This window comes from Sinocyclocheilus rhinocerous, unplaced genomic scaffold, assembly GCF_001515625.1.
Source record: "Sinocyclocheilus rhinocerous isolate Xijiao unplaced genomic scaffold, SAMN03320098_v1.1 scaffold1243, whole genome shotgun sequence".
Lineage (NCBI taxonomy): Eukaryota > Metazoa > Chordata > Actinopteri > Cypriniformes > Cyprinidae > Sinocyclocheilus > Sinocyclocheilus rhinocerous.
The window spans coordinates 2,493,310-2,508,781 of NW_015626033.1; the positions used below are offsets into that span (position 1 = coordinate 2,493,310).

A 15,472-nucleotide genomic window follows, 5' to 3' on the forward strand; every position below is an offset into this window, starting at 1 on the left:
CCATTTTACACCATTATGAGCTTACACATTGAAGAAGCAAGAAAAAAAACAATTAATGGCTATTTAACATGTTTAAAGCGTGTTTTAATGCATACATTAATAAAGGACTTTGTTGAAAGTAATTGCTTTATCTCATAGATTTGTGAAACTATTTATCAGAACAACCGAAAGACATGCAATAAAAGAGGCATTTCACAGAATTGAGGTTTGTTATTATTCGTCTTCTCCTCTCATCTCTTGTGCCTCTATAGACGTTATTTCTCTGAAGACATGCTCAGTTGCTTGTGGAATGCAATTTTGTTCTTTTCTTCCCTCGGCCTGTCCTCCAATCACTCAGCTTGTCCACCCCTCACTCTATGGCACATTCAATTGCCTTGATGTTTTTCTTCTGCTTCCTCTTCTTTTTGTATGGTGAGTGTCTTGTAATTGACAGAGGACCCCATCTCATGTAAGCATTCACCGCTTGTCATTCTACAACATGTTTTTTATATTAGTGCTACAATGGGGCCATTTGATCCTAGGTTATGGTATGTGATTGTCAGTAATGCGACTACTTGGTGGCTGCCTTTGTTTGAACCAAAGTGGTGGCCTGACCTCAGCCCATTCAGCGCGGTGACCAAGTTACGCAGGCCTCTGTATCCTTTTACTTTTCCCTATCTCCTTTATGGAGACGAGTTTAGTTCAATGCACTGTCACAGATATTACCTCTTTAACAGCCTCATCCTCTTTCTCTCTGTTTCTAAAGAAATCATGGTTTACAGACTTCACTGCTAATGTTTTGCATGCTTTACCAACAGATAATCTCTTTTGCAACAATAGGAGTTTGGTATAAGTAAAATGAGTGCATAAGCTGTTTAAAACATCAAGAAGTAAATAGAAATCAAAGAAATATCAATAAGATATTTTATCAGTGAACATTGTGAATTTATTGCTTTAGGTACTAAACTAATGTTCAAAAGTTTGAGACTTTTTAATGTTTTAAAATAAGGATCTTATGCTCACCAAGGCTGCATTAATTTAATTTAAAAAAAAAAATACAGTAAAAACAGTAATATTGTTAAATATTATTACCATTTAAAATAACTGTTTTCTATGTTATATTTTAAAATATAATTCATTCCTCCTGGGAGGGCAAATCTGAACAAGCAGCCATTACTTCAGTCTGATGTGGAGCTCAAGAAACGTTTCTTATTATCATCAATGTTGAAAGCATTTGTGTTGTGTATCTTTGCGGAAACTAATACATTTTTCAGGATTCTTTGATGAGTTTATTTTATTTTAAATCTAGTTTTTGTAACCTTCTAAATATCTTTACTGTCACTTTTGATCAGTTTAATGCATCCTTGCAGAATAAAAGTACTAATTTCTTTAAAAACCTTTGAAAACAGTATGGTTTCCTCAAAAATGAAAAATCTGTCATTAATTTTTTCATTCTAATGTCATTCCAAATGATTTGTAAGTCTCAGGTGCTATAATGCAAAACAGAACAACAAGATTGAAGTCATATTCATGGAAAAGCTCTGTTTGGTACATTCATAAGAGATGTTTAATTCAATTTGAATCAGTCTTTTGAGTTGGATCTTTTCAGTGAATCACTGATCCTGTTAAAAACATTCCTAGTGATTCATTCACAACTTGGACTGATCCGGTTCTTGAGTTGAAGTCATTGACTCAATGATCCAGTCACAGCAATTCTCAAGTTATCAGCTCACTGGAGGGGAAGATTATCAGTTAATAATGACTTACATTTGTGTCTGTTTCTCATACAAAGCTATTGTATGACTTGGAATATGGTGCATTAGTCATACAGACTCCTATAATGGTGCTTTTTCCCCTTTAGAGGCTCGACAGATAAAAGATTCTTCAAATAAAATGTATTAATTAATAATTACATAATTTACATAATTGTGCGAACAGTTCCTGCACTGTAAAATCAAATTAGTTGGGCTTACTTAAAAAAAGCATGCAAACCGATTGCCTTGAAAAATCTTGTTTAAGTCTGTGTGTGACTTTAGCATATTACTACACACTATTTAAGGATTGTATGAACCCAATTAAAAACATCTCAAGGTATTTATGAAAAATGAAAGTTGAAAAAGTTCATTAATAAACACAAAAAATTAAATACACTACAAAGGGAACACTAATCACTATACTATACTATAATGGTGAGTAAAAAAACACATTTTAGAAAAATCAACGTCAATTTATGAAGTTAGCTTATATGATGTTCTCTCAAATATTTCAGTTGTATTGAAAATTCAACATTCAAGATGACTTTGGGAAACGAGTGAATGCAACTAGTGAAAGATAACTGCAGACATGGAGGAAATGGGTCTATTAAGACTCTAAAAGTCTATTAAGACTCTTTTTCTTTTCTTCTTCTTCTGTTGTTATGTTGCACATTAGCAACATATTAATGCACTGCTGCCTCTCACTGGTTTATTAATATCATTGGTTCCTTTGTGGCTACTTGAATATTTTAAGTAAGTGTCACTCAAAACAGTAAGTAAATTGTTTTATTTGCCTTGAAAGTAGCTGTAACTTAATAAAACCTAGTAAGTATAACAACTAAGTAAAGATAACTAATTAAATCTAAGTAAGGCAAACTATTGAATTTTACAGTGTGTAGATTAAATATGTTGTTCTTCAATTTATTAACCTCTGAAATTCAGGTATCTGAATAACTGTGTCCCAGATACTGGAAGTAAAAAAAAAAAAAAAAAAAATTTATGGTTGGCTTTCCAGCTGAATTGTCATGACTGAAAGGAGATGAAGAAGGAGGGGGAATCTTCCCTTTTGATCTTTTTAGAGGGGTGCAGGGTGCTCCGTGTGGCTGGCAAACACATTTAGCCTGTAATTGTTCAGATCATTCAGACAATCAGCCATAGAAATGCATGGGCAAACAAAAGATTACAGCTCCAATTGGAAAAGTCAACAGTTCCTCCATATGTCCCATATACAAACAGTCAAACTGTCATGTCCCATCTTCTCTTTGAACAATGTTTGCATGTCATTTATAACTTAGTGATTGGCTGCTGGCTTGTGCGCTCTAGGAATACAGCCAATATAGTGTTGCTATTTTTGTGACATGAACTTAAATTTCCATCTCATGCATTGTTTGCTTTGATAAAACCATACTGCTTCTCTCTTTTCTGTGAATCAGTGTGTAAATTATGCAGCACTACAATACTACAATAAGTTCAGACTTTTAGTTTAGACTTTTAATGGCTTGCTCATTGCAAAGACTACAGATGTCGTATGGGTGCTAGAAAGAGCACTCAAGGTGGACTTGCATTATTTCAACCCATGTTTCCTCCATTGAGCTCCAATTTGCAGGAAGGGTTTTATGACCAGGGTTAGGCAGAATGTGAAGTAAAGGCAGCTTAGAGGTCTGGGTCATCCCATTCTCTCACCCCTGCCATTCTGCCAGTTCAGCAGGGGGGCTTGTACAAGTCTAAATTGCTCCCTAAGCAAATTAAGAAGGTAGCCCTGTTTGTTTATCAGGGGTTAAGGATGACGGTTGCAGCTCAGTAAAATGGATGAAAGCAGTTTTGCGTCCCCTCTTTCTCAGTGGAATTGCTCTTCATTTGCATGGCATCACAAGCTGCACAGAAGGTGTGATTTTTCCCACAACCTGCTGGATCCCCTGGGTTTCTTACAACTTTATGGTCATGGAGACAAATTTCAGGGGAAACTGAGGCCTGATAAAGCAGAATAACTGTGGCAAATTATCAAGGTCTGTTAATCAATAGTAGACGTCATCAATGTGAAAAAACAGGGAGTCAATTGGTTGTTCCGGTGGTTCATTTATTTGATAACACTAGCACCAAACTAAAAGCTTGGGGGACATCAAACATGTGCATGAACTCAATGTCTGGGTTTCTGGGTGTATTTTAGATCCAGTTCCTGGTCACCAATTATTATTATTTATTTTTTTTATCATCTTAATCAGATTTTTCATTCACTGCTTTGCTTACATTGTTCTGTGGTGTGAAAAATTGCAAGTAAATTTCACAAACTATTACAGCTAGTAACACATTGAAATAAACATGCCATTTTGAAGTAGGAAAAAAAAATGAAATAGTATTTTCTGGTAAAACGTGCTACAATTATCTTTGTTTTTACAAAATTTGTACAACTTTGAAAAATTATTTTTATAGTGTATGTGCATGTACATATTTTAATATGGTTGTATGGTTTAATATGTTTTCCTAATCCCTTTTTAAAAATCATGAAATAAAATATCTAAACATTTAAATCGATTTAAATTAACAGTTGCCCTATAATCTTAAGTCTGCCCTTCTTTGTTTGTCAGTTTTAGATTTAAAACATGTACGGTTTGTCTCCTAAGTAGTTTATTTAGAAATGTCAATAAGCTTTTTTCCTTAATTGATTACCATCCATTGAACTGGATTACACTGTTGGTCCATCACAGCTGAATGGAACTAAACCGGCATACTAGAAAGTCAAAGAAACATTCTGAAGCTCTGGCCTTTCTAGGAGTTTGACCTCTGCACCCTGGCTGAGCTACTAGTATAACATGAGGCAGAACACATGGTGTATTGCACCATAAAAACAATGCCAGCCTTCGCTAATGTACCTGCATAACACGTTTTTCAATGATGCATGAGATGTGTCAAGCCAACACTAATTAGAGGATGATTTTTGGCTGAATCGGTTAGAATTTTATGATGCAATTAATTTGATTAAAAAGGGATCAGAAAATGTCTATTTTTTCCCCCCTCTGATCGTAATTTACATAGCATTATAACTGCAGTAATGCATATCTCAGGCTGAGAGGAGTCATTAATAATCTTCCTCATCACAGACAAGAGCAAGATAGTGATCTCACACCACAAATCCCCGGTTCTCGTTTTCTCACTATACGCTGCCCTCTGGCTTTTGGCTCCTTGGAACCCTGTCCGCAAACACACAGCACCCCTGCCCGGACAAAACAGATACCCCTCCAATCAGATTAAGCTACAGGGAGTTAAAGGTCTGAGATTAAACAAAAACACCTGATCGAGGGTGAGGAGACGGGGCCAGGGAGCCGTAGTGTGTCCGGTTCAACCAGAGGAGAGACCAAACAGTGTAGCCCCCCTGGAGAGACAGTCCTACTGAGCCGTTGACCTGAGCTGTGCCATTCCAAACATTCTGGGGGAAGAGACCCAGTATCTCCATCTCACTCTGTACTGGTCTCTAACCAGAAGGGTTATGCAAACAATGGTGGTATTTATTATGATGCTATTGCATAATGACAAGTTGTTTCATACAAAGACCGCACTGGCCTAATTTTCTATGGACGAGGCCATTGGAACGTCTAGAACACTTCTGGAAAAGACCCTTTGGCAATTTTAACTATGTATAGATGCCTTTTATACACTTATTTTGTGTGTTATTTAAAGGGATAGTCACCCAAAAATGAAATGATGCCATTATTTATTCACCATCATGCAATTTCAAACCTGTATCAAAAAGAAGATATTTTGAAAAATGTCTCAGAAAATTGAACATTGTCCAAATAATCAGTCCATGGACGTTTTCCACAAACATTTTTTAAAGCTATCTTCTTGTATGTTCCACAGAACAAAGAAATTTCATTTTTTAAACAATTTTGGAAAAGTTCATATTAGAACAGAACACATTAGACAAAAGACGTCAGTATCCTAAGGTAAATTTATTACAGGTTTTTAAATAAATATTTCCATCATTAAAATTATTTTACACATCCTCAAATAAAAATATATTTATATTTGTATAAAAAAAACAGACAAACAAAATGCAACGAAGAACAAAAGCTTTTCCTACAGTCCGTACAATGCATTTATACACCTTGGAATTTACAGTTTAAACCACGGTAGGAAACCTGCGATAATCAAAATGTAGCTGCCACATTGAAATATGTATTTAAAGCTCTGTTTGCTTTAACCGTGTTTATCTCCAGAGAGTTCCAGAATCAAGAACCAGAGAGGTTACTGAGAGATGAGCTGGGTATCTTATCGCTGGGTGGTCGAGAGGTGCCCCGGCTGCCTGTGTAACCGAATACAGCCTTGTGTTGTCAGTGCATTCTCTCAGGCCCTTCAAGTCCCCTTGAGCAGCAATACGAAGAGTTATAAATTACTCTAAAACCATCGAAATCAAATGAAACCAAAGCAGATCAAGAGAGGATAGACGGATGAAGTCCATGTACTACTAAAATGTCAGCACTTACACGTCCCGTGCTTCGCTTTTCTATACTCTTACACAGGTCAGTACTAAAAGTCAGGGGTACAAAAATAGATCTCTTTTTTTCTCGAGATGTTTTTTTTTCTTTTTTTGTTATTTCTGAAAATTCATAAAAAACTAAAAGGTTAGGTATATTGTTGCTCAGTACAAAAAAAAATGTTTGTAGGAGTCCACAAGAGGAGTCTGTTCATTGTTTGAGAAAGTCTCTCGCTCTCTGTCCTCTCCTTTTCTCTGGCTTCACTCTTCAACGCTCTCCTGAGTTGTCCGGGTGCGTTTAGTCCGTCTGTTGAAAGGGTAGTTGATGAAATCAAAGGGTCTGTGCTCTGCGATTTGGTGTCCCTTGGGCAGCCTCTTCATGAAGTGGACTTCCCGCTGGTGTTGTCTGGTTTTGGAGCCCTTGCGGGGTCTGCCTTTGCGTGTGAAGGCCATGTACCAGCCTTCATACTTCACATTCTGCAGAGCTGTGTAGTTGTTCTCCAGGACTATCTCTGTGAAAATGCAGTCTTTCCCCTGACCGTTTCTCTGTGAGAACAAGATAAAGACAAACTTTCAGCTCCTGATTGATGGGAAATATGAAGCTTATCGAAAAGTATTTTGGAAAAGGTCTGCTCCAGTTTACATAGGGCTTCCCCACACGCACACAGCATATGCTTAAGTCATTACGATCCCAGATCAAGAGGGAGAAATGACAGCAGAAGCCAATGACTTTCCCCTTTCAGTAAACACCAGTGCAGATTCATCCTCTGAGAAAAATAGTTCTTCTACTGTTCATTATATAGGCATAAACCGTATTAAGTTGAGTCCAGAAGGTATTATGGTAATATTTTACTTTCTCCAGGACATTGAACAATATAAACACTATATGGTAAAGCTAGTTTTGCCTTTAATATAGGCATCACATCATTGTACGTTCATAACAACAGGACCTTTAAACGTTATCGGGCCAGTAAATGCAAACGGGGTAAGGAGCCAAACCAGGAGTCCAAACCTTTCCCCAGCCTCTTAACAAAATGGCCTGTTAAAAATCTCAAATCCAAAACGCTTGCATATCAACCAATAAAAACCAACAACAGAAAAAAACCCTCTCTCATGCAGGCTGTCGTTGGGCGGCCAATATGTCAGATAGCATAAGATCAGGGGTGCCAAGCAGATGGTCCACCTGGCAGGGTGCTGGGAGGTGGGGGCCGAACCTCCATCCCACTTTATTACCATTCACAGCAAGGAGAAGGCACAAATCCACATTGGAACAAGAGTAGCCAGCTAAAAAAGGAAGAAAGATCCCATTCTTCACACTCGATTTTACCCACTGCAACCAGGAGACGTCTGGTGTCCACTATAAGATAAAAATCTAACTCGTTTGATTATTTGAATGAACTCCCTAATAATGATAAAATCAGGGACATCCACAAGCAATTGAATGCTGAAACTACTACATGACTATACGAGTAATGTTTCTGAATTTCTAATTTATCTGATCTTTCTCTTCTTATTCTCATTCATCAAAAACCTTTCAATCCGAACAGAAAAGTGACTGAAACATATGCTGTGTGTGTATAACAGAATATGTAAACTGAGCACTATTATCAGTGACAAAATGATTATATAATGACTTTTTCCTCATACCTTGCCAATCAGTTTCCCTCTTCTGCTCATACAGATGTAGAATCCCGTTTCAGCTCCTTTAATTCGAACTCGACTCCCAAAAGTGTCCGTCTCCACTATGAGTTTGGCTGGAAAAAGGAAAGAAGATTTTTTTATTAGATGCTGTGACTTGGAAAATCTAAATTACGATCAGTCAATCAATGGGAAAATTTCATAAGTAAACACACGTGCACATATGCACACCGGCATAAATATGTGAAATCTAAAGGGCCTACTCTTTAGGATTTATGTAAGCTTAAATTCTAGTAGAACGATAAAAACATGTGTACTTCAATTCTTCTGGAAGAAACCAAAGGCTTCCTGGCAGGACTTTCAACTTTTTACCTTTTATGTAAGTACATAAACATTATGTGAATTGTTATCACATCATCCATGTACCAAAAAATAAAGAACTTTTAAATATTTGAGTTAAATGCACCATTTAAAAATACAAATATACAATAATACTTTTAAAAATCACTTATTTTTATTTATTTTTTATTCATTATTAAATGTACATTAACAGTTCAGGTGTATTATAAGAAAATCAAGGCAGTGTTTGCAGGGAAACTGACTTTCCATGATGGAAATTCTCCATGCCAAGAATTAGCACTTGCAGCCATTCTCTGATTCAGCCCCCATACTCTGAGTGATCGTAAAGAGTTACGGTTCAAATGGAGGGGGTCAGATAACCTGCTGGTGAAGAGCCTAACCACAAGCCCAAAGCCGGAGCCAGGCACTGGCCCGAACTAACAGCCCTGCTGTCTCTACAACATGCTCAGGTGACATGGATGTCACCAAAACCATGCAGAGCTAGAGCCAGGCTTCCAAAAATACCACAACAGAGCTGGTAATTATTGGGTTTGCATGTAGAGAAACCACATAAGTGAGAGCTACAAATAAAAGAGATCTGATTTAGGTAAAGTAACAAATTAAATATGTAAGCGAAATGTTTTTATTTTTTTCATAATGTTTATCTGTATGAAATCTTTAGTGAGGAGCTTTTACAATATTTTAACTTATGATTGTATAAATTATCATATTAAACAAAAATTAATAGAACACTTAATCACTGATGTATGATTTTATAAAACCAAACATACACATTAATGATCAAATTGATCCTAGAAATACTTAAAACAGTTAGATTTAGGCTCTATGAGATCTGCCATCAGGACCGAATGACCATAGAAAGCAAAAGTGAGGGTCAGAATTCGGCTAGACATATTTTCATCCTGAGCTGGTCGGGAGAGGAGGGGAACGTTCTTCAGGAAATGTTCAGAAGGTTGAAGTAAGATGAGTTCTAATGGCTCTTCCAGACCCGCGCGTCTCTCTAGAGACTCACCTTCAACAATCTAGAATCCATTTAACATTTTTTGCACTCCACTGCTTTTTTAACTTCACCAACTGAACAGATGCCCAGCTATTCAAATGCAGCGTACCATAGATATCCACAAAATAAAGAAACATAAATACAGTTCCAGTTAGACCCAGAAATGGCATTTACAGCCTGATATCATCTATAGTTCACAAAGAGCTTTTCATTCTAGTTCTTCAGAAAACATCTATGTAGCTGTGGTTTAGACACTTCGAAATCTATTAGAACCTACAATAAAATGGCTTTTCGATCTCGAAAGAACAATATAGTGAACTGAAGACCCCATGCAAAGAACCACTGAAGAACCGTAGCCTATTAAACATGTTCTTCAATGTAATTAGCAAAATATTTACATGCAAAACGCATTTAAAATGATTCCTCAAAGCGCCACAGAAGGTTTCACGGTTTGTGTAAACAGATTACATGATTTTGTGCAAGATAAATAATGAGATGCTCTTACCATGAGCGTCACCATCCTCGGCCATTGCGTTGATTTTCTTGTTGGCCAGAACTTGCACGTGCTTGCCGCTGGTTCGACTGTAAAGCTGGTAGGTCCGGATTAGTCTACGGCTGACGCGGTCCGTCACCTTACTTTGATCACTCACATGCTGTGTAAAATTAGGCGGGGACTGAATGGTTACCTGTCAGAAATTAAATACCATATAATCAATACCTGCACGAACTGCTTCATCATTCGTTCATACGGGCCTATAAATTACACCGCGCTCCAATATAATCATTTAAAATAGGCCTAATGCAATCGAAATGAGAAAACGTGTACGTAACGTATTAATTTTTTATTTGGGATTGTAGAAAACGAAATGCGCTATTAGGAAAACTGTCGTTTGTGGCTTAAAATAAATTACATTTCAAGCCAAACTGTCCTAAACGCTTAAGTCGAGCCCTTTATGTTATTATGTCTCCACGACATGTTTCATCGCTGACTCGAGGCTGGCATACTTCACGCGCTCATGCCCACGCGCCTGTGCCAGTATGTTAGTGTTACCTGCCAGGTTACAGCGCCCACTGTGATACCCATCTGATAAGAACATCCTCTCCCATCGCACTTTTAGAGCCTTTTAATTTAACGGCTATAGCTACGTGCATTTCTATGCAAAACAACGGTATATTTAAATAAAATATAAATCTTAATTTAGGAGCGCGCGCACTCTGCAGCTATATTATTTAGGCTAAGTATGGAATTGATATATTAGAGTAATAGTGCTTTACAGTTTCTCTAACAATACGTGTAGGTAAATTAAAATAAGAAGCATTTAATAAAATGGCAGTAAAAAGCATATTTAAAGATGTTGCACATACCTGAGCATAGTAGCAAAACGCAAAGAGGTGAAGGAATCTGCAAGAAGAGAGAAAATCTCACATTAGACTCTGGAAAGCGAAGCTGTTGATGTGTGAAAACAAATAATAAAGGAAATATACTTACAGATAACTCAATCGTGATGGTATGAGCCTCATGTTGCTGGAATGGAAGGGCCTCACAGAAAAAAAAAAATGTGTGTAGCCTAATTTGCAAAGATTAAAAAAAAAAAAATCAGGTTTTCCCGATGAAATGTATAAAGTCCTGCGCTGGTATCCAAACTGTGACCCACAACATATGATGAACAGATCAACTGGCAAATTACGAGATCTGCTGCTCAGAGGCAGAAACAATTACCAGACTGACACCGGTGACAAGTATAAGCACTAACTGGATTTCCTTCATAAGAACGAGAATAACAAATAAGTGCACTTAACGCAAAACTCACAGCATGTAAACGATTTACTTTTCAAGTTTTAGCGAAAGAGCTTCTGATGCACCTAATCATACAGACTCAAGTCCCGTGCTGTCCATGAAGGTGAGGAGCGCAGCAGAAATAGATCCTTTGACGTTTGATCCAGTCTGACTCCTTCGTGAATGTCAGTCAGAGGAGGCAGGACAGTGCATCTGATGAGCTTTCTTCAAGAAGCAGTGCTGCTGGACTCTCTTATCCCCTCCTCTTCTCCCATTGCCAGTCAGTCTCCAATGTCAACCCCGCTCGCGCTGACACCCCTGGTTAAAATGGTAGGGTTGGTCCTGGAGGAACAAGCCCCCTTTTCAATAGAACAAAAGCAGGGGGGTCTCACCCAAACCCCCACCCCGAACCATTTTTAAATATGCCTTCACCTGAGTCCATAAGCACTCGGAGGAGTTTAGAGGAGCGCGCGTTCATATGCTCGGTTAATAATAAAACGTCAAGTTATTTACAATCATTCATTTAGGACTTTACTGAACAGGCAATAACAAATAAAATAAAATATTTAAAAAAAAACATATAAATAGAAATATATATTCTCATCCAAACCTACAGTAATCAAACATCAAGTAGCTAAAATGAGTGAATTCTGATTTCAAAACTGAAACCGAGGCTATTGTGCAAGGCAGCAGACTGCAGAACTGGTTTGCCGCTGACTTGTGTATTGCAAAAGGAAAGTGTGAGACATATTAAAAGGATTACAGACGATTAGCGTTTTTTTTTCTCAAAAGAAAAATCCCTAAAACATCAGAAGGATAACACAGGTGTGAAGTGTCCCATTTCTTGTCAAGCACTGACAATGCACTTTAAACTCACATAAAAGTCTGTAAGAATCTGTCATTAAATGGCATAGGCTACATTTTATACTAAATCAGGCATAATACTAAATTACAACTGATCTGAAATGTAATTTAAATGCATTTAATGTTAACTAAATATATACTTCAAATATCAGCCTAAATAAAAAATGTGAGATGTGCGAAAATTACGAAGCAAACAATTAGTCAAGCAAAGAAAAAGATCGAGTCGATCAATCTATTTCTAATCTGGACCAATTAAACGTCAAAATAAATCGGCCCCACCCTCTATTATGTTACTTTTCAAAAACCGACATCAGAGTAAATTCTGATGGCCCACCATCACTCAAGAGAGGTCGCCCCTTAATCGCAGCTTTTTAAACGGGTTAAATGCCTTATTGCCCACGCCCGTCAAATGAAATGTTGAAGATGAAAGGGTCAATATCTACAACAAGTGAAACTTATTTCATCAGCAATTAATTAAAATGTCACCAACAAATGGCATGATATTAGACCGCTTGTAATAATGATTTTTGTGTGCGCTGTCACCACAAACACCTTCTCTTTATGTGAATAAATGGACTACGAAAAACTCTACTAAACACTAATTTGAGGAATATGAGCTGTGGAATATCCCATGCAACAATACTTTGTTCCACAGGAGGGCGCCACTCAAAACTGTTGCAGGTGTAAGGTACAATCTATAGCCTATATATTCATAAATTGTTTAAGGTCGACCGGGAAGTAACAATTGTGAACTAACAACGTTTTATGTATTTCTATATTTGTTTCCAAATTGATTTGCTTTTTTTAGTTTTTATTTCAAATGTTTCCAGTGTGTTTTTTAAATATTTTGAAGAAAAATTGATTAGCCTACTTCAATGAATTCAAGCAGAAAATTTTAAACTGTTGTTTTCTATTAGTCTTAAAAGTAGGTAAATAGATAAGAAAAGCAACACTCTTTGTATTTGACCTTAATTTACACAGTTTAGAGATTAATAGTGGATTTCTAAACTAATTTGTGGCAGATAAATAAGGGAATATTACTATATGAAAGTTTGAGTTACAGATGTTAAAATGTTACAACACAACGGCTCTCCCTATTCTACATGACTAATGAGATTCAATAAGGGATTCTAATTATATTTATGTAAATCATATTAAACATACCTTTGAATAAATAGACAAACAGCAAAATGTTGTTCCATAAACAATGCATTTTATTGATAAGCTCTAATGTCTTATTAGTACAAATTATTAGCCTTATGTCATATGTGCATGTCCATTTTGCCAATCAACAATTCTCTGAAGTTTTGTTTTCATGTTAATTTGTGAGCAATTGTGATGAGCAATTGATCTGTGCAGTAGAATTCAAATACCCGGTGATATCTCTGCTTTTACAGGAAATACTTCCTCATGCTTTCTTCTGGTACTTGGGAAGGTCTTGGGACATGACATGTTTTCGTTCTTTCTTTTTTGTATACATTGGGCTTGGTGTTTAAGTGGAGCGATATTAATGGAGCATTGAAAAGTCAACCATCTCATTCCATGGCTGAGTACTTCAGCACAGCCTGAGGCAGAACTGGGCTCCTGGTTAACTTTGTGTCTAACTGTCTGTTGCTCATTGCCTAATCAACTGCAGGATGACTAATCTGCAGATGAGCTGCTGTCAACACACACATTTGCACAAAAACATAAACACCTGAATACACAAGAACAGAGCTAAAGGAGAAAAGATGCATTTTTGCAGAAGGATTTACAATAAATATCTCATAATATCTCTCTTAAGTGTAGCATGGATGTCATTTGAGACTTTTTAATGAAGTAATCACTATTAAACAAGCACAAGATCATGCTAATTCATTCTAAATTGGATTTAAATGTCCCTAATGCAAGGCTTCTGCCAACAATTTGGTCGATAGCTATCTTCTGGTTTTAAATATTCAATGGAAATTGCATTTTTGATTAGTTTTATATGACCAAACATTTCTAAAAGTCATTCGGCCCTTAAAAATGTATCTCTTTTGATGGATTGGATCTGTAAAGAGAGAAAGAAAAGAGAGAGAGGCAGATATGTGGAGGGTGGAATGGCACTCCTGGAAAGCACATAGCTCTCCTGAAGTGTTGACAACCATGTCTGATGTGGGCAAGGTGCCAGAGTGGAATTACTGGAATAACTGACATTTTTTCAGACCTGATGGCAGTTGTACATTCTTTTCTGTCATTGTTACTTGTGTATTTCCACACATTAAATGCATTTTTTTTTTAAACTGAGAAAATAAGTAAAAAGAAATATACAAATATAAAGAGAATAGTAAAGTTAGGAAATATAAAGGGATAGTTCACATTGAAATGAAAATCATCATTATTTACTCACGTTGTTCCAAACATGTATGACTTTCTTCATTCTGTGGAATATAAAAGAATATATTTTGAGAAATCTCTCTGTTTTTTTAAATACATATTTATACATTTCATTGTAAAATTAATCAGAAAATATATTTAAAATATAAAATATATTAAACTTTTGTTTTTTTCTGTCTTTAAGTGTTTCTTTTTTAATTTGAGGGGTAACATTACTAGTTACTCAAGTCAATTTTTTTAATTAACTTACAGAATTTTTAATTCTACAAATATAGTATTTTTTTCTTCATAATTTGTTGATAATGTCTATTATATATATGTATTTATATTTATATAATGTCTTTTTAAATACATTTTGTATCATTGTTTTTATTGTTATATTGTAAATTTATTTTTCTAGTCATTACTTGTTTTGTGTATAACGTTTTCACAATATTGTATGTAAACACAATCATGTCAATAAAGTACTTTTAAACTGGAATTGAATGAGAGAGAGAGAGAAAATTAGAGCACTGGGGGTCTGAGAGACAGAGAACACGTGTCAGAGCTTTAGTTAAGACAGAAATTTTTTTTTATAAAAAGTCAAAGTATTTATATTTATATAATGTCTTTTTAAATACATTTTGTATCATTGTTTTTATTGTTATATTGTAAATTTATTTTTCTAGTCATTACTTGTTTTGTGTATAACGTTTTCACAATATTGTATGTAAACACAATCATGTCAATAAAGGACTTTTAAACTGGAATTGAATGAGAGAGAGAAAATGAGAGCACTGGGGGTCTGAGAGACAGAGAACAAGTGTCAGAGCTTTAGTTAAGACAGAAATTTTTTTTTATAAAAAGTCAAAGAAGGAGGGAAAGAAAAAGCAGAGAAGAGAGAGGGAGAAGAGCAGGGGGCTGGGCCAGAGGACCCCTGCGGTGGTTGGGATGGCTGTCGATGCTCCTGGGGTTAAGAGGAGGGCAGGCAGGCCCTGTGCCTGGCTGCAGGGAGTAGGCTGCCTGCTGGGTGCCTCTGGGGCCTGATGGCTCTTCCAGAGGGCCCAGAGAAGAGCGCAGGAGGGGCAGAGCAGTGGATGAGAGACTCCCTGTACTGGAACCCCGCGCTTGTCAATCCGCCCTGCTTTCAACCGCGTCACTGATGACGCCTGTCTCACCTCAGCCCTCGCCACGGTAACGCACGACAGCCCTGCTTACAGTTAAGATTCATCACAGAGCAGGCCAAGAAACCCAGCAAGACAAAACACACCCCAGGGTAGAACACTCATTTG

At 36.6% G+C, this 15,472-nt stretch overlaps 1 protein-coding gene across 1 annotated transcript; it reads right to left on the reverse strand.

Annotated features, from left to right (window-relative positions):
• Nucleotides 1–6,463: 6,463 nt before the first annotated feature.
• LOC107708404 (fibroblast growth factor 8-like) lies at nucleotides 6,464–11,019 on the reverse strand. Its single transcript, XM_016512610.1, has 5 exons — nucleotides 10,692–11,019; nucleotides 10,568–10,604; nucleotides 9,708–9,888; nucleotides 7,852–7,958; nucleotides 6,464–6,750 (listed from the first exon to the last, which is right to left on the reverse strand). The coding sequence occupies exons 1-5, from the start codon at nucleotides 10,721–10,723 to the stop codon at nucleotides 6,466–6,468; spliced, it is 642 nt and encodes a 213-aa protein (XP_016368096.1). The 5' UTR covers nucleotides 10,724–11,019; the 3' UTR covers nucleotides 6,464–6,465.
• Nucleotides 11,020–15,472: the final 4,453 nt, after the last annotated feature.

Excerpts from the sequence above, each read along its gene's own strand:
- LOC107708404 (XM_016512610.1), bottom strand. The coding sequence starts at position 10,723 with ATGAGGCTCATACCATCACGATTGAGTTATCT. Across the intron at positions 9,889-10,567 it reads CGTTTTGCTACTATGCTCAG|GTAACCATTCAGTCCCCGCC; the intron begins GTATGTGCAACA and ends AATTTCTGACAG. Across the intron at positions 6,751-7,851 it reads GAGGGAAACTGATTGGCAAG|AGAAACGGTCAGGGGAAAGA; the intron begins GTATGAGGAAAA and ends TTGTTCTCACAG.